Raw genomic sequence first — 23,938 nt, 5'->3', positions numbered from 1 at the left:
CACCACACCATTGTTTTTTCTGGATGAAGTGGCGGCTCTGAACATCTCTTCAGATTGTTCGTCGCTCCTTAGAAATGAGCTTCACCGCTAATCAAAATATCATATGTGTGGAGCTGGTTCCACTGAGGATAAAATCGATCTGTTACAAAAAGTAAATAAAATTCAATCATTTTATAAGGTCTGGTTATCGAAGGAAGAATAGAATTGCTGAGCGTGGTAGTTCAATTGCTGATAAAAAGGATAAGATCTATTTGATTGGGATTTCTTAGCGTTTCTACTGCATCAACTCATCAATAATCCACAAGCCAGGCCAATGCTTTAATTTGGTTTATTCCTGAGCACACGTTATCTTGTTGTCTTCATTATAAAATATCTTCGTCAAAGTCTTCGTCAAGTCTTCTATCGTCAGTCAAAGCGCAAAGCATTGTAAAAGATTGAGAATTCATCCCAGAATATACCTTAAAAAGTTCTTAAGTACAGGTTTGTGAAAAGAAATGAAAAACTCAAATGGCTGCAGAAATGTCTACAATTCAGAGGCTTCTTTTAATTCGACGCAAATTAGCACATCTAAATTTTTATAAATCCAATAAAATCTTCGAACCAGACAATTTTTATGCCCAAAACAGTGACGTCTTCTAACTATGGTCAACTAAAGTACTCGATAGCTTTTTCTAATAACAATTACGAAAATATTCTTATAAAAATACTGCAATGCTTCGAAGCAGCACTAAACTTATAGTATTTACAAATGAACGTCCAGACTGCTTTACCACTTCATAAAACGCATAATGTCCATTTCGAAATCAAATTTATGTATTTTCCGCAAATTAATAATAATTATCTCATGAAATGGTCAGTTTACATGCATTTTTCCGCAACAACATTTATTCGGTCTTCAGATCCATCCATCTCATTGCTTCATCCACTCTGGCTTACCGGTGATTGCGTAATTGGCAAGGAATGTAAACACTGAATAACCGGTAAGTACAGTGTTCTCGAGTGAGCCCTCCCAGTAGCTGTCCAACAGTATGGCACCATATTTGGTCAAGAAGGCCGTAAGAGCCATGCTCACATAAACGTAGTTGCTCTCATTGACAGCCAAGAATGTCAGCGACATGATATTGCCCAAAATCGTCAGATCTTTCAGCGTATTTGTGTTGCTATCGTCGCCTTCCTCTGTGAAGAGTTTCGCAATTAAATCAAAAGCGAGCGGTATAACGAAGAGTCCATGACCCAATGCCAAAGCGCTAGTTTCCGATGATGCCAAATAGAGTTCAATATTTATAAGTGGCAAATGCACGATCTCCATAACACTGTCAGATATCTGACGTATCTTATTGCAACTATCACTCTCGTCGCCCTGATTGTAAGCATGTATGATGCCCAGCAGACCATGGCAGAGTCCAAAGGCGCAAGCGGAGAAAGCATAGGGATGTTCGGCCGGCTGTATTGAGGCCAAAGCAAATCCTGAGGCACCTACCAAAAGGCCATTGAATACCATGGAAAGCCCGGCCATCCTGCCGTTTAGCGTCTTCACTGCTCCGTTGCTAGACTATTGATATCTGTATATGCGGCGGATATAACGGCACCGTTTTTCTTCAGCTACGTCAAACTCGGCCGCTAACCCAATTTTGTTACGTACTCCTCCGGAATTCTGCTAACAATTTGAGCAGAGAATTTAGTATAAGCTTCTCAAAATTACTGTTAATTTTGAATATTTTGTTTCGGCGACAACAATATAAAGTTTAACACAATTTTAGTAATAATAGTAAAAAAAAAAAATATTTATAGAGAATTTTGTTTGAAAACCGAACGAAAAATTTATGATGTTTTTCACCATGTAGTTTACGAAATACTAGTTTCGGCAGGATGAAGTGGCTATGAAATTAAGTTGTAAGTGACTACCGAATAAATACTTAACTAGATTAGGATATAGACAGCTTGTCCTGGTGATTAAAGCGAATCCCTATGCTTCTATGCACTACTTTCCTACAGGTCCCGAACTTAATTTGTGTGTATGAGTGGTAGCTTATCAGCAGTGATCGTACCATTAAGAAACTTATCGTGAAATCTATAATCTATTCGAGGATGAGGACAAAAGAAGAACCATAAATAGACCAAGAGAATTATACTGTTCTTGATCATTCATTTCGAACCGGATTATACGAGTTTGTTAGCTGGACTTTCGGGGTTTCGTCTTAAAGTTCACAACTTATAGTATGCCTTGACCATTTTCGATTTTTCCGTCGGGTCGTGGGTTACTGGGACTGTTCCCACGACAGTTGGGTCTACGTAACCGGAACGAACCTAGGTGCTTATCCGGCAACTGACTGGCTACAACAACAACAAGATTTCTGGGATAGAACTGCATCGTAATCAGAAATTTTGAGAYGGTAAACTCTCATAAAATTTTCTCTTGTCTAACGGATAAATTATCATTTTAAGTCACTTCCTAAATCTCCATGGTTTCTTTTAATTTCTTTTCAAACGAAATGTTCTTAACATACGTACTCTCACGTAAAGATCCCTAAATCCTCTCTGAACATTAGGCAAAGTTCCTCGTTCAGAGTATTTAATGGTATGATGGTTGCTTTAATTTTTTAATGTTTTGAACAGTTATGCTGTCGATTGTTTTGAAGAGGCTTCTAGATTACATCCTTGTTCCATTTTTCATGTTATTCACATGGATTATTCAAAGGAGTTGTAACTGATTTTTAAGAAAACGACTTAATAAAATTAGAGCTTTTGATATATTGCTCAGTTTGTACCTCTAGTACGCTTTTTCTGTAGTCGAAAGTAAAACGTAAATAATCCTTAACTGTTAAATACCTTTAGATCGAAACTCTTTTAGCTCAAAACAAATGTCCCATTGTAGTTGGCGGCACTAACTACTACATTGAATCGCTACTTTGGGATATACTCGTTAGTCCGCAGGATCCCAACGAGCTGGACGGTATTGACAACCGGCCTAGTATAGACAAGCAGTCCGGCGTATCTACTTCAAAGGAAGATCCTAATGTTGGGTCTGAGGATGTGAAAAATGTAAGTATTATTGCAAACAATTGTATACTAACAAATGATTCAAAATCATTTTCTAAACACTGTGCGTTAAAATATTTCATTTCATTTTACTATTTTACTTTATTTTTGGTCTCGTTACTTATTTATGTCTTATACTTTTAGTCTTTATTTCTACCGCAGTCTGAAATGTCAGCAATGTCATCTGAGTTGTTGCATAACCATTTAAGGAAGATCGATCCGGACTCAGCAAATCGCATACATCCCAACAATAAAAGAAAAATTATGCGGTAAGTTGATTAAGAAATATTTGAAAAATTCAATGAAAATATTTATAGCGTTTATATATATGTAGTCGAGCGTAAGTGTTAAAACCTCATCTATACAAGGTCCAATACTCTTTACTGCACGAAAGTGGCAGAAATATAAAACGTATCATGTCAAAAGTTATGTTAGATGGGCTAAATTTAGTTCACTGGTACATTTGTACAATAATACATATACTTACATGTACGCTTTAAATACCTTTCAATACTTAGATAATATTGATCCCGCGACGACAAATTTGTTTTGCTTGTAAGCTTCATAATATAATTTTCTGTCTTGTTTTATATTTGTAATGGCGGTCAGTAAGAAGTTCGTTACTTATCGGCCTTAAGTCAGCAGGGCTTTGCAATATTTTCCTGATATTCGTACAGGTTTTCCTATAGTATTATTCTAGATTTATTGTAAAGCCTTAGTCTTTAGCCTTTTATGTGCCACCTTCGAAGTCTTGTATTCACTGTTCGATAAATACGGTGATCTATTTCGAGGTTCCCTTCAAATTTAATGGGGAATGTTTATTCATTCGTAAGAACGTTCTTTGGCATTTAGTTTTTGAAGATTATCTCTTTGAAATGTTGGAGGCTGCGTCTCAGATGGTTCATTCGTTTAATAAAACTTTCGGTGACTCGTTCGACCCTTTCGATTGGTAATTAGAATCCCTTTAAGTTTTCCTTCGTAACAAATGTGAAAATTTTGGTTTTCTGCATACTTATTGAGCCAAAAATCGGCTTTATTTCTGAACAAAGTTTGGCTCGAAAGCGTCTGATTTTCTTGCAGCTTTTCAAGAACAAATGTCGCTTGATAAACCTTTGGATAATACTTACTTAGATATTTCGGTAAAGCCTTCAGTCCTGAAAAACAGTTGAATATTTCTGCTAGTTCCGAGAGTGATAAAGTCCTTTATTTTTTCCAATTTATGACTGTGAAATTTATGGCTGAATATTCCCAAGACGAGGATCCTTTGACTATGGTCTCCTGGTATTTTGGTTTGCCCTCTTTCAGGCTGAAAAATACCGCTAACGGCTCTGGATTTTTCAGCTATTGCCCTTCTTAATGGGCTAGTGGTCTCCTGGCACGTTCGATAAGTGCGTCGAAGCCTTCAGCACTGCTTGTAAAGCTTCCGTAGAAAGATCCTTTCCAATTACTTCATCAATTCATCCATTCGGTCACACTCTCGTGCGATTTATTGTTAGGTACCCATCTATGCGAATCGCTTTAGATTAAGGTATATTCCTGGGACCTTTGGACAGGTTAGGGTTGCATTCATTCCGAATGTCGGGAAGAATAGCTTGTGTCGGCCAAGGTTTTTAGAGCCAACACTCTCTCGTCGTTCTTACTGAAGACGTTAGAGAAACTGACTGATCTGCATTTAAGAAGTAGTATTCCAAGAGATCTACTTTCTTGCGCATGCGTACCTATTGCGTAAGTAAGTCAGTAGACATTGCTTTTCACACTATTGTGTCCTGGCTCGAGAGAAGCATAAGGAACAAAAAGTTTGCAGTAGGGACCTTGCTCGATATCGCGAGAGCAATGAACAGGGTTTTCCCGTAAGCAGGTGCATTCCACAAAGAAGTGTTTTCTCGCCATTTCTCTGGATCTTGGTTGCTAATGGTCTTCTGGAAAAGCTTAAAGAAGCTGCTCTAGTTTGTTATGCTTCGAAATCTTCGCCAGGAATGTGTTTGTCCGCCGTTGTAATGAACTTCCCTTCAAATTTATGATTCTATTAGCAAAGTTTTGGACTTTAAAGCGAAAACTGCTTCTTACAAGTACCACCAGTTACGAGTGCCTACAAGTAGTTTACAATTGTTAAAAGTGAAAATTGTGGCTAAAATAAATGCTCATAATGGTTTCGCTGTGCTTAAAATTCATATAAAATATTTTTATTTATTCTAATCCATTAACTATTTATGAAGGCGGATATTAGGCATTCATGTTCATTAAAATTTTCTTGCTTCAAGGCGCACCAAAGTGCCATTTGGTAATAAAAACCCTAACTCACTCTGCGGCCACACATACATACATACATATACATATATAAGCATTAAAACTTTAAACTATATTTTTTTTTTTAATTGTATCTATTTAGAGTTGAATAATATAATTGTTAGGCCTGGCGCACGTGCTTTAATTGGATTTATTTTGCTGTACACGCACACTTACACCCATTTTATTTAAAAGTACTTAAAACACATTGGCTTGGCCCTTAGCGAAGACTTCATTAATTAATATGTACTTACGTTTGTTATGAAAATATATCACTTTAAAAGCAAATTCGTTAATCTTAACACCCCAACACCAGCATATTTAATTATTTTTCATAATATTTGCAGTATTATTTTTTATCGTCGTTATGCTTCCCAACATGTCCAAAGGTATGTGGAAGTTGGCGTAAAAAATTGTGAGCGTGATTAAATTACATACGTCCAATTTATTGCCTGCGCAGCATTTTAGGGTTCAAATATACCTACGACCGTTCAACTCGCCAGGAAGCCAGTCAGTCAGTCGATTCAGCTTTAATAGCTAGGCGGACAGTTAGTGAACGCGTGGACAATGCGTTGCAACTGAAGATCACCAATTCGCGCATGTTAGGCCGGGTGTTGTTCTACAAATATTGCCGGTGTGACAAAAAAGTGACTCTTGGTAATTGGTTGCTTGTGATCAGTGCATTAAAAGCCAGACCAACTCATGGAAAAGGCCTGCTAGCTACCGCTATATCTCTGAAGTTCTGACACCTTCCACTGATATCGTTAGAATCTTTTACAATTCCGCCACTAATTATTTCACCCAAATTTGATTAGATGTGATTGTTCAGTCTCTCGACTATATTGAAAAATATTTTAGAATGAGAAGTGCTAGATTATATTCTAGGTAATTCTGGTTTCTATACTATATATTGTATATTTTGTTTGTCATTGTTTTCTCGCGCGATGTCTAATTTACCAACTTTCTGAACTTTAATAATCTTTTGTTTTCATTAGTGAGCCGGGCAGCATATCAGATTTGTCGACCACTCCTTTACCCTTTTCATTAGGTTAGCTTAGGTAAATCAAGTAGGCGAATAAGCCACGCCTAGACCAGTTTTGGTCTTTTGTAATATCAGATGAAGTTCAGTTGCTAGATTCAAGAGGAATAGCTACCGTTAAGGATGCCTGCGCTTGACGCGAATTTTAACAGAACCTCACGGGGTCTCACTATCGATACTTCAGCGTAGACTTGCCAATGTGGGACAAGTGCACAAGATATGCTCAATTGTTAGCCTAATGCCCTGACATTTTCTGCAGTCTTATCCTCTATTTCTCTTTCTAAGAATTTTTTTACTAAGTGTAGTTTCGAGAATCAAACTTTAAACGCGTTTTTCCCGAAACGCTGTGTTCAGAGTCGTCGAGGAAAATTTCTTCGAAACGGCTGGTCCACTCGACTTTAAATTTTCACACGACTTTCTTAGATATATCATATTTGTCAAGTAATTATGGAAGTAATAGAATTTTTTAAAGTAATTGATGTCACTCTGAAATGTAAAAATGGCTTTTGGGAAAGCCGCCTTTTTGTCAAAAATCACTGCCAAACACCTTTTTTCTAAGGCCTTTCTGGAGATCGGCTAAAGGTTTAAGGAACACCAAAAAATTTTCAATGATCCACGGTTACGCTGAAGTTTACCACGAAGTTTTTAACAGACAGAAATAAACGTCGGGGACATTATAAAATGTAGATACAAAAGTGATCAGCGTGGGAAGCTTAGTCGTTTTAGCATTTATATAAGTGAATTTGTCCTTCAGGATATTGATCTGAGATACCGATCTAAAATTTTGCGTACCTTCGTTCTGTTCATAAAAAAATTATCATTTGTTGAAATTTCCGATATCGGACCACTGTAGCATATAGGTAACTAACTGGCCGATCAAAATTAAGCTCATGTGTGGCAACTTTTTTATTTTTGAATATTATTATTGCTTAGGCTCCAAAGGCTCTTAGTTATTAATTAAAACAGTTAAGATTAGAGCCAATTCGTGCTACTAACTTATGACTATATACCGAAACTATCATGGGAAGTCTTTCTTCGGCCTTAGGTTTGTTAGAGTCGCAATACATCTCTTTACATCGATCATTTTTGTTTATGACTTATTGTATTTAAATTACTGCTAAGCACCGGTTTACACACAGTTTAATTGGACCGCCCTTTTCAGTATTATTTTATTTTATTTTATTAAATTTTCTTGCAACATTAACAATAATTAAATTGTCTTATAATATGCACATGTTATTGTTAAGAACCATAAGTATCTAATTACATTACATTGCTTTTTTGATAAACACTTACAATTAGAGGGCTACAGTGGTGCCCGGCGCTGTGAACTTTGATATGTTATAATTAAAGAATAACTTTGAAATAATTAAAATTAATCAGAATTTCTATATAAAATCAATTGAATGTGTTGTTCAATTAGAGAAACTCTTGTTAAATGTGATATAGACACAGTTTATTTACTAAATGATATTAAAAATATAATTGACTCAATATATTTGGTATTCACACACACACTCAATTAAGCTTGAGCAAGTAGTTTCGGACGGCATCAAATGTGGATTTCTCATCTATTTATTTTCAAAATACAATTCTATTAATAATTAAATAATTAATTAATTACTTGAGAAATTAAATGGAAAAATGCTGAAAGATTTACAATTTACATATCATATAATTTGTATCAATTGAATTGAATTGAATTGTGTATTTCATTTTGTATTGTTTCTGCTGACCAAAACTCATCCAATGACTGCATTTTATCAATGCACACAACCAAATTTACAGCCTACACAACAATGGGTATAGTTACATTACAGTTTCAACTCGATTCAGAATTTAAGTAGTAAAATAAGACTTTTATTTTGTATGGTAAGTCGATCTAAATTAGTGCTTTAATCGAACACAGCTCGGTTAGTTGATTAGTTAATTCCTGTTTGAAACCATTAGAGCACATTTAGGGAGAAAATCTGCACATGTAGAGCTAAAAATCTCTTCAATGATCATTTAAAATTCAAACACACTCAATTAATTCGAACATTTATATTTATTATATATCAATTAATTCGGTTATTAGTTAGTCATTTCAAAATTAACAGTTATATGCTCGATTAATTTGAAAATTTGTCAGCTATATATTAATTGGGCAATTAATTGATTATTTAGTAAATTAATAGTTATATACTTATTTTATGTTAAATTGAGCACAAATCGTGGCTAAATTGTTGAATTTCGCCAAATAGCGCAATTAATTTTCATCTTCACTTAATTAAGCGTGACAAATTAGTATTCTTCTTCTTCTTAATTGGCGTAGACACCGCTTACGCGATTATAGCCGAGTTAACAACAGCGCGCCAGTCGTTTCTTCTGTTCGCTACGTGGCGCCAATTGGATATTCCAAGCGTCGCCAGGTCCTTCTCCGCCTGGTTCTTCCAACGGAGTGGAGGTCTTCCTCTTCCTCTGCTTCCCCCGGCGGGTACAGCACCGAATACTTTCAGAGCTGGAGTGTTTTCGTCCATTCGGACAACATGACCTAGCCAGCGTAGCCGCTGTCTTTTAATTCGCTGAACTATGTCAATGTCGCCATATATCTCGTACAGCTCAACGTTCCATGCGATACTCGCCGTGGCCTACGCCCAAAGGACCATAAATCTTTCGCAGAACTTTTCTCTCGAAAACTCGCAACGTCGACTTATCAGTTGTTGTCATCGTCCAAGCCTCTGCACCATATAGCAGGACGGGTATTATGAGTGACTTATAGAGTTTGGTTTTTGTTTGTCGAGAGAAGACTTTGCTTCTCAATTGCCTACTCAGTCCAAAGTAGCATTAAATGGATTGAGGCCTTAGATTCCATCTACGTGTACAGAGATCACATCAACTCACTCGCGCCCAGCAAGCTCCAGGAATTGTTCAGAGTGCTGGACCTTTGTGACCACATGTGATATAGAAGAGAACACAATAGACCTGAGATAACAGTGCAAAGCTCAATTATTTTCTATCTATCTAATTGAATAATTAGTAAATTATTTCTTTGCATGATAAATTGAGAACAATTGCAAGTCTAATTGCTGAAATTTTCTTAGTTAAAAGGAAGTCTGCACTACTTCTTCCGTTTATATTTCAGTGGAAACTTGCTAGTATTGCAGCAAGCAATATATGGTATTATTTTGATTACTAAACGGAGTCTACTGTATTCTTGTAAGCTTCAATGTTTGTATGAAATATAGCTAAAGTAGCATATGAATGCTTATGACTACTTTTGCACTTGTCTTTTGTTGCTACATTTGATTTGTACTTCATATGCGGATCATGGATAGCGGTGCATTGAAGCAAGCACTTTGAACACGCCACAATCAGAGACAGATGTTGGTGGGCTGGACTCAGAGTAATCGTCTTGTATAAATACATTTTACACTTTACATAATAATATAGTAAATATATTTACAACTTTATGTAAGGGCCCCCTCAGTTAACAACGAACTTAAGTGGCTTACAAGCGGAGAACTTAGATTTGCAGCTAATTATGTGGTTAAAATGTCTTCATTTATATTAATAGTACTTTTTATATGCATCTAAACATACTATGTACTATTATAAATTAATTAGGCTTTAAAATCAACCAATGAAAAATTCTTTTGTATAAAAAAGATATTTTTAAGATAATATATTTCATCATTGTTGCTGTCTGGGCATATGGAATTAAATTTTTAGGCCACCCCCGCTGTAAACAACTATAATGATAGAATTTATTGGTATTCATATTTTTGAAAATTGACTAAAAATCAAAAATATTTTTTTATGTATTCATTTTTTACTTTTCTTCAAACTGATCTTCTCTTATTCTCACGAATCCGCGCTTGTTTAGCTTCCGTGTCAATAGTTATTAAATAGGCTGCACGTTTTTCTGCCGCAACAATGTTGTGCTGTAATTAAATACTAATGTAAATATTCAATTAGAACATCAAAATGATGAAAGCCATCAAATAATGTGTTACAATTTCAACACGATGATTAAGTACTACTCATGTAGTAAGGGTATACCACACGCAGCCTAGGGATGCGCATACAAGTATATGTACGAATGAATATGTCGAAGTGCAAGCGACGATATGAAACTACTTAGTAAAACTATTTATTATTTAAAAGAAAGTAAATAAGTTGCTGCAGTTGTCTTCTCACCTCAAAATTTGTCGGAGGATCTTGTGAAGACAATAAAATTTACTTGCAAATTATGAAAATTACCAAATAAAGGTAATTAGCCTTGAACTTGCCTACTTCCGTCTGACCTTGTCGGTATTTCGAATATTTATAATAATGATTCCAAATGGCTTTCCTAATTGTAAATAAGTACAAGGTCAGTTCGATGAATCTCTTCAGGTTGCTCTTTGTCCCAAATGCGATAATATCGCTCGTTTACATACCGATTGAACCAGAAATGGACCTGATCGCTAAACAAAATTTGACTATAGAAAACGTCGGATCTTCTTGGAACTTTTCAAGAGCCCATAGAACGAAGCGATGTCGCTTGGAAAGGTCGGTACGCTTTCAGTTGTAAGATATCAACGTAAGTCGTTCCATGCGTCAGTCAGAGTTGCTGCGAACGCCGCCGAATCGACTCTCTACGGTCTTCTTGTATACTCTCTCGGCTACGGCTGCTACATTTTCTTCAATGCATGCTGGACGCGGTGTCTTCAGCCGGTACCTTGCTTTGGCCGCAATAAACCCTGTATAGTGATTTTCGATTTTCTAGTGGACTTAAGCCGTTAAGGTCGTCAAAGTGCGTGATATTTCATTGAAATTAAGTGGACAAATTCTCTTAAAAGTAATATTATTGGTTTAACGCTTAATATAAATGAAGCTGGTCCAAAACTCATATAAAATGAATTTCGACGTTTCCCACTTCAACATGTTTCAAAATAGATTGAAAATAACGGTAGTTTTGAAATCTTAAGGCCTCTGGTTATCCAACATTCCTTGTATAAATCCGGTTGCCTTTCGACTACTATACAATATCACTGTATTTATGTCTCCAAATATAAAGGAATGCAGCGAATCGAGGAAATATAATATATTTTACATAATTTTTCTGTTAACATTTACTATTAAATTCTCAATGCAAACAAAATTGTAAAATATTTAATATTATTTTTTACGTGGTATTTTTATGGGTATCCACTTTCACAACAAAGAAGTTCTCCATTTCATTTGCAAGCAAAATACTAAACTCAAACGTTTATACAACAATTGTCCGCGGCTTTGGCGAGCGTATCCAAAGTTGACACTAACCTTGAAAGGCCGTCAAACTAATAAATCAAATAAATTTTAATATTGTTATAGAAACATATATACACACACAGCAAATTAGTAGAATAGAGGCAAAAAAACACTTTGCATTTCAGCAGAATTTCCTAAACGAGTCGTGTGAATCGTGCGACCGACTGGCGGCATCAAAAAAGCTTTGGCGCTCAACAACGAAGTATGTAAAGCCACTTGATACAATTTGACAAGCAATTGTCGATGCTTAATTTCGTACAGGAAAGTAGAATTTCTGGAATCAGCATAAAAAAATGTTAAACGTAAGGAGGAAATAGACTTTTATTGTTGCAAATACCGACTCATGAAACTTGAACTTGAACTTAATGGCTTTGACCTAGAATTCGAACGGGCTCTCATTCAATGGATTTAAAAATCAATTCATAATCACGTTCCTTCGATCACACCTGTCAAATATATAAAAGGATTTCATGTGGAAATTTCAAGTCCTAGTCTTCGAAATTCTCCGGTTAGTGCGTGGGATACTCTCTGAGCGGGAGTGTTTTCATCCATTCGGACGACCTGACCTAGTCTGGCTGCTGTCTCTAAATTCCCTTAACAATGTTAATGCCGTCGTATATCTCGTACAGCGCATCGTTCCATCGACTGCGGTGTTAGCCGTAGCCAATGCCATAAATCCTCCGCAGAACCTTTCTCTCAAAAACTCATAACGCCGTCGCATCAGATGTTTTCCTCGTTCATGCCTCTGCACCATATACCTGTAGCAGGACGGAGATGATGAGTGACTTATAGAGTTTGGTCTTTGTTCTTCGAGAGAGGACTTTACTTCTCAAGCCCACTCAGTCCTGTTGGCAAGAGTTATTCTGCGTTGAATATCGAGGCTGACATTGTTGTTAGTTTTAGTGCTGGTACCAAAATAAACGAAATTATCTACGACTTCGAAGTCATGACCGTCAACAGTAACATGGGAGCCAAGTCGCTGGTGCGACGACTGTTTGTTGGATGACAAGACATACTTCGTCTTGCCCTCGTTCGCTACCAGACTTATTTGCTTCGCTCTCGTCTCCAGTCTGGAGAAAAAGGAAATAACAATATATCTACCCCTACATTAAGTAATTAAAAACAAATTTTGATGTTAGCCTGGAACTGGTAGCGACCTCTACCACAACACTATATAATAATATTTGTCACAACTGCTTTAATCTCAACCAAAGTCAACAAACTTGACGACTTATAAAGATTTTTGCATTATGTCGCCCGTCAACCTTTTCATTCCCAACCGTTCCATCATTCTCCCTCGCTAAGGCAATACTTCAGACAACATAACCTTTTAGACGCTGTCAGTGCAACAGTTGTTCGTCGCTGTCAAGTTGTTGATGTGCCTTTGTTTGTTTTACTGTTTGCATTGTCAATTGTTTTTATTTTTTTTTATTTTATTGCTCATTTGTCCATTGCAGCCAAATACCGGACCCTCAAATTCATTAAAAGACTTAAATTTTGAAAAGTACTGCGTTCCATATGTGCAACAGGCACCACTTCGGGGGAGCTCAGTAATTTTTCATTATAAGCGTGCATTTTTATTTACTAGGGTGTTAATAAAATGAGAAGTTCTTTCTTGAATCGCCTTGAAAAAATTTCAAAATGTGAGAATGTCAATTCAGACCTAAATAAACGCTTCACCGATACTAAAATAATTTGTTATCCAAATATGTGATTTTGAAACAAAAGACAAACTTTTTGAACAACCCTTGTTTAGAAAATCACTTTTAAAGCAGTCTGCATTTTCTTAAAATTTTAAAAATATTTTGAGAATATAAACTTTCATAAAAATGAGTAAGTGAAGAAATCAGTTAAACTACTAGTTAAACTTTCCTATATATTGTAAATAAGTAGCTTAATAAATAAGGTGCACCCTAGTATATTAATGTAGGTGTGTAATATATTTGAATGTGTGTAAGTATTTTTTGGTGCAAATTAAAGTGAAATTTAAATTTTGGATAAATGTGCCCACGCTTGTCATCAACGTATTTACGAATGCTTGATCGCGTCCAGGCGTAATGGATTGCATACCAATTAAAAACCAATAAAAGGAACGTCTTTGTCTGTTTACGATTGCGTCTCACAGCGTTTTATTGCTCTCTTTCGGCGCAATTGCAAAAATTTGTCAACGATTTGAAAGAGGCAACGAACTAACAGACCATATGTTTTTAAGCTAAATATTATCATGAATTTCAGTGCACCTGCTTATAAATTAAAATATGGTACAACCACAAAAAATATTTGAAATAAAAATTAGTTACACGGATTTTATGGATAAACACATTATCATGCCTTATGAGGGCACTAAAGTTTTTGTTTTTTGTTTTTTTTTTTTTGTTGTTTTCTGTTTTGGGATTGGAAGGGAATCATCCACTATGAGTTACGGGATCTTGGATAGGAGGTTTTATCGCATCCACTATACAGCCTGGACATAGCGCCAAGTGATTACTACCTGTTCCTGTCCTTGGCGCACGCCCTTGTAGGTGGAAAGTTGAACTCGAATACGGAGACGAGCATCTACGAGGGGGGATCATGAAGTTGCCGTCTAGATGGAAACAGATTATCGAACGGCGTATTGGAACTAAATCCGATTACTGTAGCACTTTTTATAAAGCATTGAATGAAGAACGGAACGGAAAAAACGGAAGCAATATCGGCAGCGATTTGCATGAGACACTTTTTCAGATATAAGAATTTATGTGCTCTCTCTTGGTTGGTGGAGGCGTTTGTTGTGTGGAACCATTCATCAACAATAGTTTCAAGTTTTCAAGTTTGCTGTCAATAAAAGAGCAATATTACAAACAGAACGCCGCCTTCTTTATAAAAATTACCGTACGCTCGAGTCTTGCTAATTATTGTTGTAAAATTACTTCTTGATACGACTACTTTTTAGCCTCCCTATCGGTAGAATGAAAACGATTCAGAGCTGAACTGCCTTTTGCGAAAGATCACCCATAAAAGTATGTCTACAATTTCATCATATTTATTGTAGTTACCCGAAAAATATTTTTGTTTGCAACCTTTTTATCTGTAACGGCAATCCACTTTTATTTCACATACAAAACAGTTAAAACGAATACATTTTGTTTTTATCTTTTGTTTAGGTTAATAGAATGACTAAAAATATCTCTGCTGCTCATGGGAAACATGTTCGATTGGGTTCAGGTCTCGCGATTGAGATTGGTAGTGGAGTATTTCAAATCCATTGCTTTGATAATTGATAAATGTATTTCGGATTATTAACTTGCTGAAAGATTAAGTCCTCTCCGCACACTTCTAGTCTCCTGCACGAAACTTGTTAAAGGATAAAAACATATGGGTTGACATCCATTCGTCCGGCAACACTTACGAACGTACTTTTCATCTTCATATATGTATCCCCATATCATTGGATTACCCTCTGTAAACTTCACCCTTGTTTGACCAATACCGCTAGTCAAAGGTCTACGAGGTTTTCTCAAAATTCATTGCCGCTCATCTTTTCCCAGACGGTTTATTTTCATTTCGTCCGACAATATGATTCGCATACAGTTATTTGGATGGTGTGTGTTATAGTTTTTTGCAATTTGTTTACATTTTTGACATTTTATGATGTCGTATTGTCAAGAACCCAAATTTTAGCTGCCTAATAATGCGCCTTTCCAGTGTAACATTCAAAATTCGATTTCGATAATCCACTCTGGAGGAAGTAGAACTGCGTCGTTAGTCGTTGAGGCCAATGATATCAATATCATCTTCATATGGCAGTTCTGCAACTAGAATTATTTTCTCCAAGAGTAGATTGAAGACGTCGCCCGAAAGGAAACCGCTTTTTCTGAAAAAAAGCGAATCGAACGGGTCAGGAAAATCATTCCCAAAGTTGAGGGAGCCTTTGGTATCGCTCAACATCAGTTTACACAGTTTGCGGGGATATCAAATTCAGACATAAAGGCAACTCCTTTTCTTGCTTTCTGAAGTAGTTATAAATCGACGATGAAGTGATGTGCATATATCGAAAGTCTTTTCTAGGGGCTTTTTATAGACTTGACTCATGGTGATATACCTGGACATTTGTTGATTTACCAATACTAAAGCCACATTGATAAGATCTAATCAGTTTTTTGATGGTGGACTTTAACCTTTCACTCAATACGTTCGTCAGAACCTTATATGCAATGTTGAGGAGATTTATTCACGGTAATTGGTGCACATTGCGAGTTATTGCTTTTTGTGGATTGGGTAGAGCAAACTTAAATTCCAATCGTTGGGCATGCTTTCATCCGACCTTATTTTACAAAGAAGCTGATGCATGCTCCTTATCAGTTCTTCGCCACCATATTTATATACATATTTTTGCCGGCATTCCATCGGCCCCACTGCTTTATTGTTCCTCAGATGGGTAATTACTATTCCAAATTCTTCATCGTCTGCTCCATGGTCATCGATAGTACATTACATGTATATTATTTGTATTTGTTTATTAAATTCAAAAACCAAAAAAAAAAAAACTTCACGAAGAAACCTCACTTTTTCCCCCTCTCAGGTGGTTGTAACCTCTTAAGTGAAAGACAAATTACTAACAATTGGCGCATGTATCCGTAAAACACCCTTTAATGTTCCAACTAAATTACCAAAAGCACTTGCTTACAAACAAACAAAAACAAAGAATATGTTTAACAGCTTAGATTCAAAGTGCTTTCGCCCTCACAGCATTTAATTACATTATTGAAGTTTGAAAGTAGCGCGCCATCCACGCCTCATATATCACGAGTGAAATATCCTTTTCTGCTGGCAGCGCTGGAAAAACAAATAAAATACGCAATGCTCTCCGCTTGGCAGCCTTCGAAGCATTTTCTACACCCAATTAGCGATGAGTGTCATAAAGTCAGCGCGGCACCAAGAACACGCACACACACACACATGAGCCCGCCGTTGCATACATTTATAAAATTAAAAACAGCAACAACATGCATTTGCCGCGCATAGTTTTGGCGTAATCTTTTGACAGGAAGCGCACTGCAACGCTGCAAATGTGTGTCACCGAGTCAAGAAACGCAACAAAAATAACAACAACAATACATGCATGCATGTATATTTGTTGCACAACAAAAACAGCTAGCAACTATAAATGACAGCGACAAATGGCTCGACAACAAATACCGTTACAATGATTTTTGCGAAAAGCGCGCACGGAAGTGATTACTAATGCATGCGTGTGCGTGTGTGTTTGCATGTGTGCATATATATAGTATATGGCGAGGCATTCGTGCTTCCAAGGAAGGCAAACGCTGAAGAAGTTAACAGCGCGCGCTGACAATGCCATGACAATTTGGAAAATTGTGTTTCTATTTTGAAACTTGCAACTCGTTTGATCTTTTTTTGTTCTGTTTCTTCTTCTTATACTTCTTCATTTTCTTTATTTCTCGTTTAAGTGCTTGTAAACAGTTCGACCCACTTCTGCCAATCGCACGTTTTGCACGAGTGATTTACGCTCACACATACACAGTCATATAATATGTGTGAGTGTGTGTGTGTGAAAATATACATATATTTCTATATACATACGCATATGTATATATACATTGTTGTCTACTTGCGTGTGCATTTTCAAAACCAAATGTTCTTAAGTTTCTATCTAATTTTTGGTTTCCTAAGTCACTAAGTACGCACTTACAATATCTCGAATTAAAATGTTAATGGCATCCAAACCATTAACACCTCAGCCACCGACGCGATATCACGTTGCATACAAGTGCCATCAGACATACGCAGCAAAATGTTCGCAACGCCTTCAACCCTTCGGGCAAGCGTTGCCAAAGCACAAAAAAAAAATATATATGTACATATATCGAAAATCAAGAAAAAAAGAAAGAGAATTATAAAACGGAAATCTTGACATAAATTTGCGCTAAATACGCATAGTTAGCCAAGTGTCTTTTTAAATAGACATTGAGACATTATTCTAAGGCGGCGATGCGCAGGTGCTGCGTTGCCTTTGCGACAGTGAAATTGACACTAAATTTACACTTTTCGCGTTTTTCAATTTTTTTTTTTTGTGCTTTTGGGTTTTTGCGTTTTAATTTCTAATTTTTGTTGTTTCGGTTTTTGACAAATTGTGTGCGATAATATTGCGTCGCATTTTTTCTGTGTCACACGCGTCTGCACGGGATTTTAGGATTTTTGCCAAGCAAATTTTAAATACTTAGTTGCCGGCTATAAGTGAATATATATTTTTGGTTGTGCGCAGCGCAGCAAAGTGACATCACACCACCACCCCACGAATTATAATTTTCTAATTTTCACCGAAATTCTACTTTGAACAGCGAAGATATATTCGAAAGGACAAGTAAGGGCGTAAGTGGCTGCGTCTAAATCGATAGCATTCGCGTTTTTTTTTTTTTTTTTTGTTTTTTTCAAGGTGAAAGCGATTGAATTATATTATTAAATCAATTTCGGAAGTGTTAGTGCGCGCTTGAAGACAAGTCCAGCACATTTTTCCATTTAAACAACACTTGCATTTACGCTCGGCTCGGCTTTGGGCGTACACTCTGCGGGCACCCTTAGAAAATTCTTAAAACAAAACGCAATTGCTTCTTTAAGGTCATTGTGATTAATGTGAATTCTTCTTCTTTTTTTTTTTTTTTGTAAAACAAATTCGTTTGAAATTTAATCGGAAATCTGCACTGAAAATCTAGAAATTTTTCCCAAATGAACTCGTTATTAAGTAAAGAATTTCTACTTTTTGGAGTATAGCAAAGTTTGTCCTTGTCATCTTAAATATATAAAGTGGTTTTAGATCTATTAAAGCTAGAAATTTTCAATTTTTAATATATCATAGCTGCTTTCTATATTTTTAAACTTGCCGAAACGAAATACAGCTGGCAAAAAACTGATAAACAGGCATAATCCAGTACATAGATGTGGAGCTGAAAGGGGTTACATCACTCTGAATAGTTATCCTCCAAGTCTCTCTAGTCAAATGAAGTTCATAAATTGTTGCTGTTGCGAAGATGTTGACACTAATTTGAGAGCCAACACAATGAAATTGTTTAAAAAACAAGAAAAAACATTAACTTCGGCTGCATCGAAGCTAATATACCCTTCACAGGTGTATTTCCGTTAGTAACTATGTGTCCACTTTGTATGGCAGCTATACGCTATTGTGAGCCGATCTGAACAATTTCTTCGGAGATTAGATTTTTGCCTCAAAAAATAATCTGTACCAAATTTCGTGAACATATCTTGTGAAATGCAAAAGTTTTCCATACAAGAACTTGATTCCGATCGTTCAGTTTGTATGGCAGCTATATGTTATAGTGGTCCCACATCGGCAGTTCCGACAAATGAGCAGTTTTATGAAGAGACAATGACGTTTGCAAAATCACAAAACAATATCTTAAAAGCTGAGAGACTAGTACGTGTATATACAGACGGACAGACGGACATGGCTAAATCGACTCAGCTCAACATTCTGATCATATATTATATATATACTTTATAGGGTCTCCGATGCGTCCTTCTGTGTGTTACAAACTTCGTAACAAAGTTAATATACCCTGTTCAGGGAATAATTAAACTTTCAAGTTCACTGAGTTAAGATTGTGATATGAGTACGTAAGTGAGCGCACAATTTTTTCGAAATTTATCTCTCAAAAGCGTAATGAATACATTAATTAATTGTTATTAAATTACCTTAATTGACACAAAACTTGTGGCTTTGTAAAGTGAAAGAGATTGTTCAATATAATTATCTTCAGTTGGATTAAAATGAAGCCAGATTAAGAAAGGATAAACCACGAAAAATTTAATTAAAATTGATCAAATAATGACATAATATTAACATATTAATATTATGGGCAAAAATTACTAAGACTTTATTAAAAATTTTAAATTCTTTATTTATGGTTCAAAATCTATATCCTCCCCCTCAAAGTAAGCACGTTTAATATCTTCAATTGACTCAAAACGATTTTCTCAGTTTGAATTTGCTGAATAGCCAGAAGTCACACGGAGCTCAACCAGGTGATTACGATATTGGTTGAAATTTGGCGAAAAACTCACAAGAATCCGTTCAGTGTACCACTTTGCATTATCGTGGTGCGAAAACCTAGAGTTATCGGACCATAATTCTGGCCTCTTCCCGCAAACGACGCATAACACTGAAATACTATTCCTTGTTGACAGTTTATCGGTCGGCAGGAGTTCGGAGTGCACCACACCTTGATAATCGAAGAAATGCCAAAATATCCTTGATTTTGAGCTGGCTTTCGTGTATTTTCGGCTTCGGCTCGCCTTTGCCACGATATTCGGCCGATCGATCGTTGTTTCTGGGTCGTACGCATAGATCCAAGACGACATTATAGTAGTTGGAAATCATAGTTTCACGGACGACAACGCCACGAAAAAATTTACTGATTTTGGAACCAATTGTGCTTTAATTTTTCTTAAACCATAATGAGCTTTTAAAATGGCTTTCACTGATCCTTTCAATATTATAAAGATGTCATTAAGACCTATGACTGTTATTCTTAACTCTCAAGCACCAAATTTCTTAATTTTGTTGACATGTTGATCGTCAGTTGATGTTGATGGCCGTCAAGGACGTGGTTCGTTGTCATTGCGTTCTTGACCCTATTTGAATAATTTGTACTGATCATAAACTCTTGCTCGCGACTAATAATTATCACCGAAGGCTCTTTTTCATTATTCCGAATGACTCGTTATCAGAAATTTGATTCCGCGCGCAAAATTTAATAGAACCTCGTTCTTGAATAATGTTACTCATTTTAAAAATCGCCGAAATCACTCTATGTAGTCCAGAGAGATAAGCGTATGTATAGTAAACTAAATTAATGATTATTCTAAGTGACATCTGGCACAAATACCACTGATAGTCACACCAACTTAAGAAAAAAAATTTACTTATTTAAGTCTTACTATTTTTTGCCCACAGTAGTATTAAGATTGGGTGAGTTTAAATTCTAATTTATGTCAATAATACTATTTATAATGAGATTTAAGTCAAAAGTAAGAATCTTGGAAAATTCTTATATACAAAGGAAATGGTATATATAATTAAGCCCCTGAAAAATAAATTATAGTTTTTCCCAAATAAAAATATGTAATTAAACGCTTTCTCGACGTACTCGAATAGTAATGGCAAAACTGGATTGTGAACCCTTAAGAAAAAGTTATAATTCTTAAATACCTAATTATTGTCATAAAACTACCGAATTATCTCAACTCTGGGATAGTACTTTTGTTTCAGTGCGTTTTTTTACGCTATTACTCCGCTCCTTTACCTCACGTATACTTCAGCACTCAAATCCAATCTCTTCCATTAATATCCCTGTGCAAAAACTATAAATAAACGACTTCACATAAAAACGGTATAAATTTATCATTTCTGATGCGTTACTTGACATACATTTCAAATAGAATTGTTGTCGAAGTTTCACACCCACGCCGTGACACCTATAGAAGCCGTAAAAAAAAAATGTTTAAATCATTGTCAACATTGAAAATTAGGACGCCTTCAAGTGATTTTCGTTTTGCGAAACGCACGATTGGCATTCGAATTTAGCAAAAAAATTTGGCAAAAAGTTTGCGATGTTTTATGTTTCACCTCAAACATCGCTGCGGTGCTTGTCATTTCGCCTGTTCTCATATAAACTCATCTAAAATGTTGACAGTTTTCTTTATGATGCATATGTACCCTTAATAAAAGGCGCCATAAATTTAATTAAATGCATGTATTTCCTACACATTGCTGCAACAAAAAATCTAATTTTAAGCAAACTACTTCATTATGCAAAATTCAACTTGACGACAAATGATAAAGCGATCTTTGATCACACGCTGGACGAGTGAATATCAAGGCTAGCGCGAATTAAATGTTTCAACTCATGCATGTGTGTGTGTGTTTGTGTGTTGATATGTATGCAGCTAAAATTCTTTAATTTCAAAAACTAATTTTTGTATTGCAAGATTTTTGTTTAGTTTTTTATTCAAATAATTTATAACGTTAATCAAACACACATACACCACACACGGGTGCAGGCGTGTCTCACAGCGCTGCAAAATACTCGAGAATCGCATGAAATACTAATTTAGTTTCTACAAAGAGCACTGAGCGAGCAGGTTAGTACGCTTACATCATGACAGACCTTGTGTCGCGTTTTATTGCTTTTACAAGGCTGGTCGAACGCCGACGAAAGCAAAACGCGCAGGTTTCTCTATTTCCCCTCATTATACATTTTACAATTACATATGTAAAGTACATATGGTATGTAACTGGGCGTCTGAGGCTTGTAATTGTATACGTGTATATGTTTGCGCCGACCTCACCTTCAAACATTATTTGGAAACTATTTTATGATTTAATCAAGGCATGTTTTCCGGAAACACTGACAGGCTCGTCTCTAATTTAAGTGTAAATATATGATTTGCAATGTTTGTTTATATATCTACAATATTTGCTTACATATATGTAAATCTATTTGATTGTGCGTAGGCGTTTGTTCTGTGAATCATTCATGACTTTATCAAAGAGTTTTGAGCGGCGCAGTTTCTTTTTTAGTAAAAGTTTAGAATCCTTAGTGATCAAACACATACCATTTTAGGAGATTCTTATGCATATTTTGTAATAACTGTTGATGTATTAGAAAAAGAAGAGCAGAGAAGTAGACGAACTGAGCAGTTAGCCTTTATAAAACTAGCTAGTTAGGCCTTTATAAAAACGTTAATTTAGCTGTGGGTTTCTAAGTCATAACCCAAACCATCTATCCATAAGTAACCGGAAGTCTGTACTCCAAAACTGAACGACTATTTTACAAAGATATATTTCTAGACATATTTCAAAAACCTTAAGGCAGTGCAACACATTTCTAACTATTTCTCACCGCACATCGACGGCCAGTGGACCTTTACATTAAAAATTATGGTTTAGTAGCTACCATCGGATCTATTTCTCGGAAAAACACATTAGACAAATTTTTGTTTCTTGGTAGGTATGACTATCAGAGACATCTGTGCCAACTGACACATTAAAATAATCACTGGTATTTAGTATACATTTGACTTTTCGAAGAACATAAAATGCATTTGGCGATTTTTACGTTGAATGTAGATATGCAATAAAGAAGTTCCATTTAATTTTGTAGACGGAATCAAATTTCTGGTGCCGAAACGTTTAGAGTGTTGGAAAAGGCTTTCTATGACAATTGTTTGTTGCGAGCAAGTGTTTTTGATTGGTACAAATCATTCAAAGAGGGTCAAGAAGGTTTTGATGACGACCCACGTCTAGGACGGCTATCCACATCAAATGATGATTAACACGTCAATTCGTTGAAATATCCGAGGGATCAGTGAAAACCATTTTGTAAGATCGTTAGGGCCTAAGAAAAGCGAAAGCAATTCGTTCCAAAATTCTTACATTTTTTCGAAAAACACCATCGCCTTAACGTCTGCGAACAATGCGTTGCGTCTATCAGGATATCATAAAACATATTATTATTCGCGATGAGCCGTGGATCTAAGCTTACGACCTGAATACAGACGAGAAATATGGCGAATATCATGGCAAAGGTGAGCCATCACATCAAAGCAGGTCTGAAATCAACCGACCGGCCAAACTGTCAACAAAATGTACTATTTGAGTACTTTGCGTAGTTTGCGCGAAGCTATTCGTAACAAGTAAGGAAGGGCGAAGTTCAGGTGTCACCGAACATTTTATACTCTCGCATGATAAAGTGATAATCGAGATTTCATGATCCGTCATTTACATATTTTTTTTATTTTGCCGTAAAATTAATTAGACTAGATCAATTTGTGTACTTTGAGTATTGAATTTTATTTTCATTTATTTTAATTATATTGAAAAGTTATACGATCACGACAATTTTTCCACAAGGGATACCTCAGCTCAAATACCGTATTTGTGTAAGGTTTTATTCCGCTATCATCATTGGTTAATAATGTTTATATTATACAGAGAAGGCATCAGTCAGAATTCAAAATACCGTTATATTGGAAGAAGGCGTGGTTGTGAACCGATTTCACCCATATTTCGTATATGTCATCAGGGTGCTAAGAAAATATTATATACCAAATTTGATTGAAATCGGTCGAGTACTTCCTGAGATATGGTTTTTGGTCCATAAGTGGGCGACGCAACGCCCATTTTCAATTAAAAAAAACCTGGGTGTAGCTTCCGTCTGCCATTTCTTCCGTAAAATTTAGTGTTTCTGACGTTTTTTGTTAGTCGGTTAACGCACTTTTAGT

General features: G+C 36.0%; 2 protein-coding genes across 3 annotated transcripts in view; one reads left to right on the top strand and one right to left on the bottom strand.

Annotated features, from left to right (window-relative positions):
- The window catches only part of LOC108972412 (tRNA dimethylallyltransferase, mitochondrial), a 130,054-nt gene that overhangs the window by 18,241 nt on the left and 87,875 nt on the right, over nt 1–23,938 (top strand). For both annotated transcript variants that reach the window (XM_018939349.1, XM_018940158.1), the window contains exons 3-4: nt 2,836–3,042; nt 3,184–3,308. In XM_018939349.1, the coding sequence (XP_018794894.1) occupies nt 2,836–3,042; nt 3,184–3,308 (332 nt within the window). The remainder of the gene's footprint in view (nt 1–2,835; nt 3,043–3,183; nt 3,309–23,938) is intronic.
- On the bottom strand, nt 792–1,830 carry LOC108973598. Its single transcript, XM_018941365.1, has one exon. It carries the CDS (start codon nt 1,514–1,516, stop codon nt 911–913), a length of 606 nt encoding a protein of 201 aa, XP_018796910.1. The 5' UTR covers nt 1,517–1,830; the 3' UTR covers nt 792–910.

This window comes from Bactrocera latifrons, unplaced genomic scaffold (genome assembly GCF_001853355.1).
Source record: "Bactrocera latifrons isolate USDA-ARS-PBARC rearing strain unplaced genomic scaffold, ASM185335v1 scaffold_0, whole genome shotgun sequence".
NCBI classification, from domain to species: Eukaryota; Metazoa; Arthropoda; class Insecta; order Diptera; family Tephritidae; genus Bactrocera; species Bactrocera latifrons.
The sequence above is the reverse complement of the archived record's forward strand: the minus strand, read 5'-3'. Positions and strand labels throughout refer to the sequence as shown.

Bases quoted from the DNA above. Each gene is read 5' to 3' on its own strand.
- LOC108973598 (XM_018941365.1), bottom strand. From the start codon at position 1,516: ATGGCCGGGCTTTCCATGGTATTCAATGGCCTTTTGGTAGGTGCCTCA.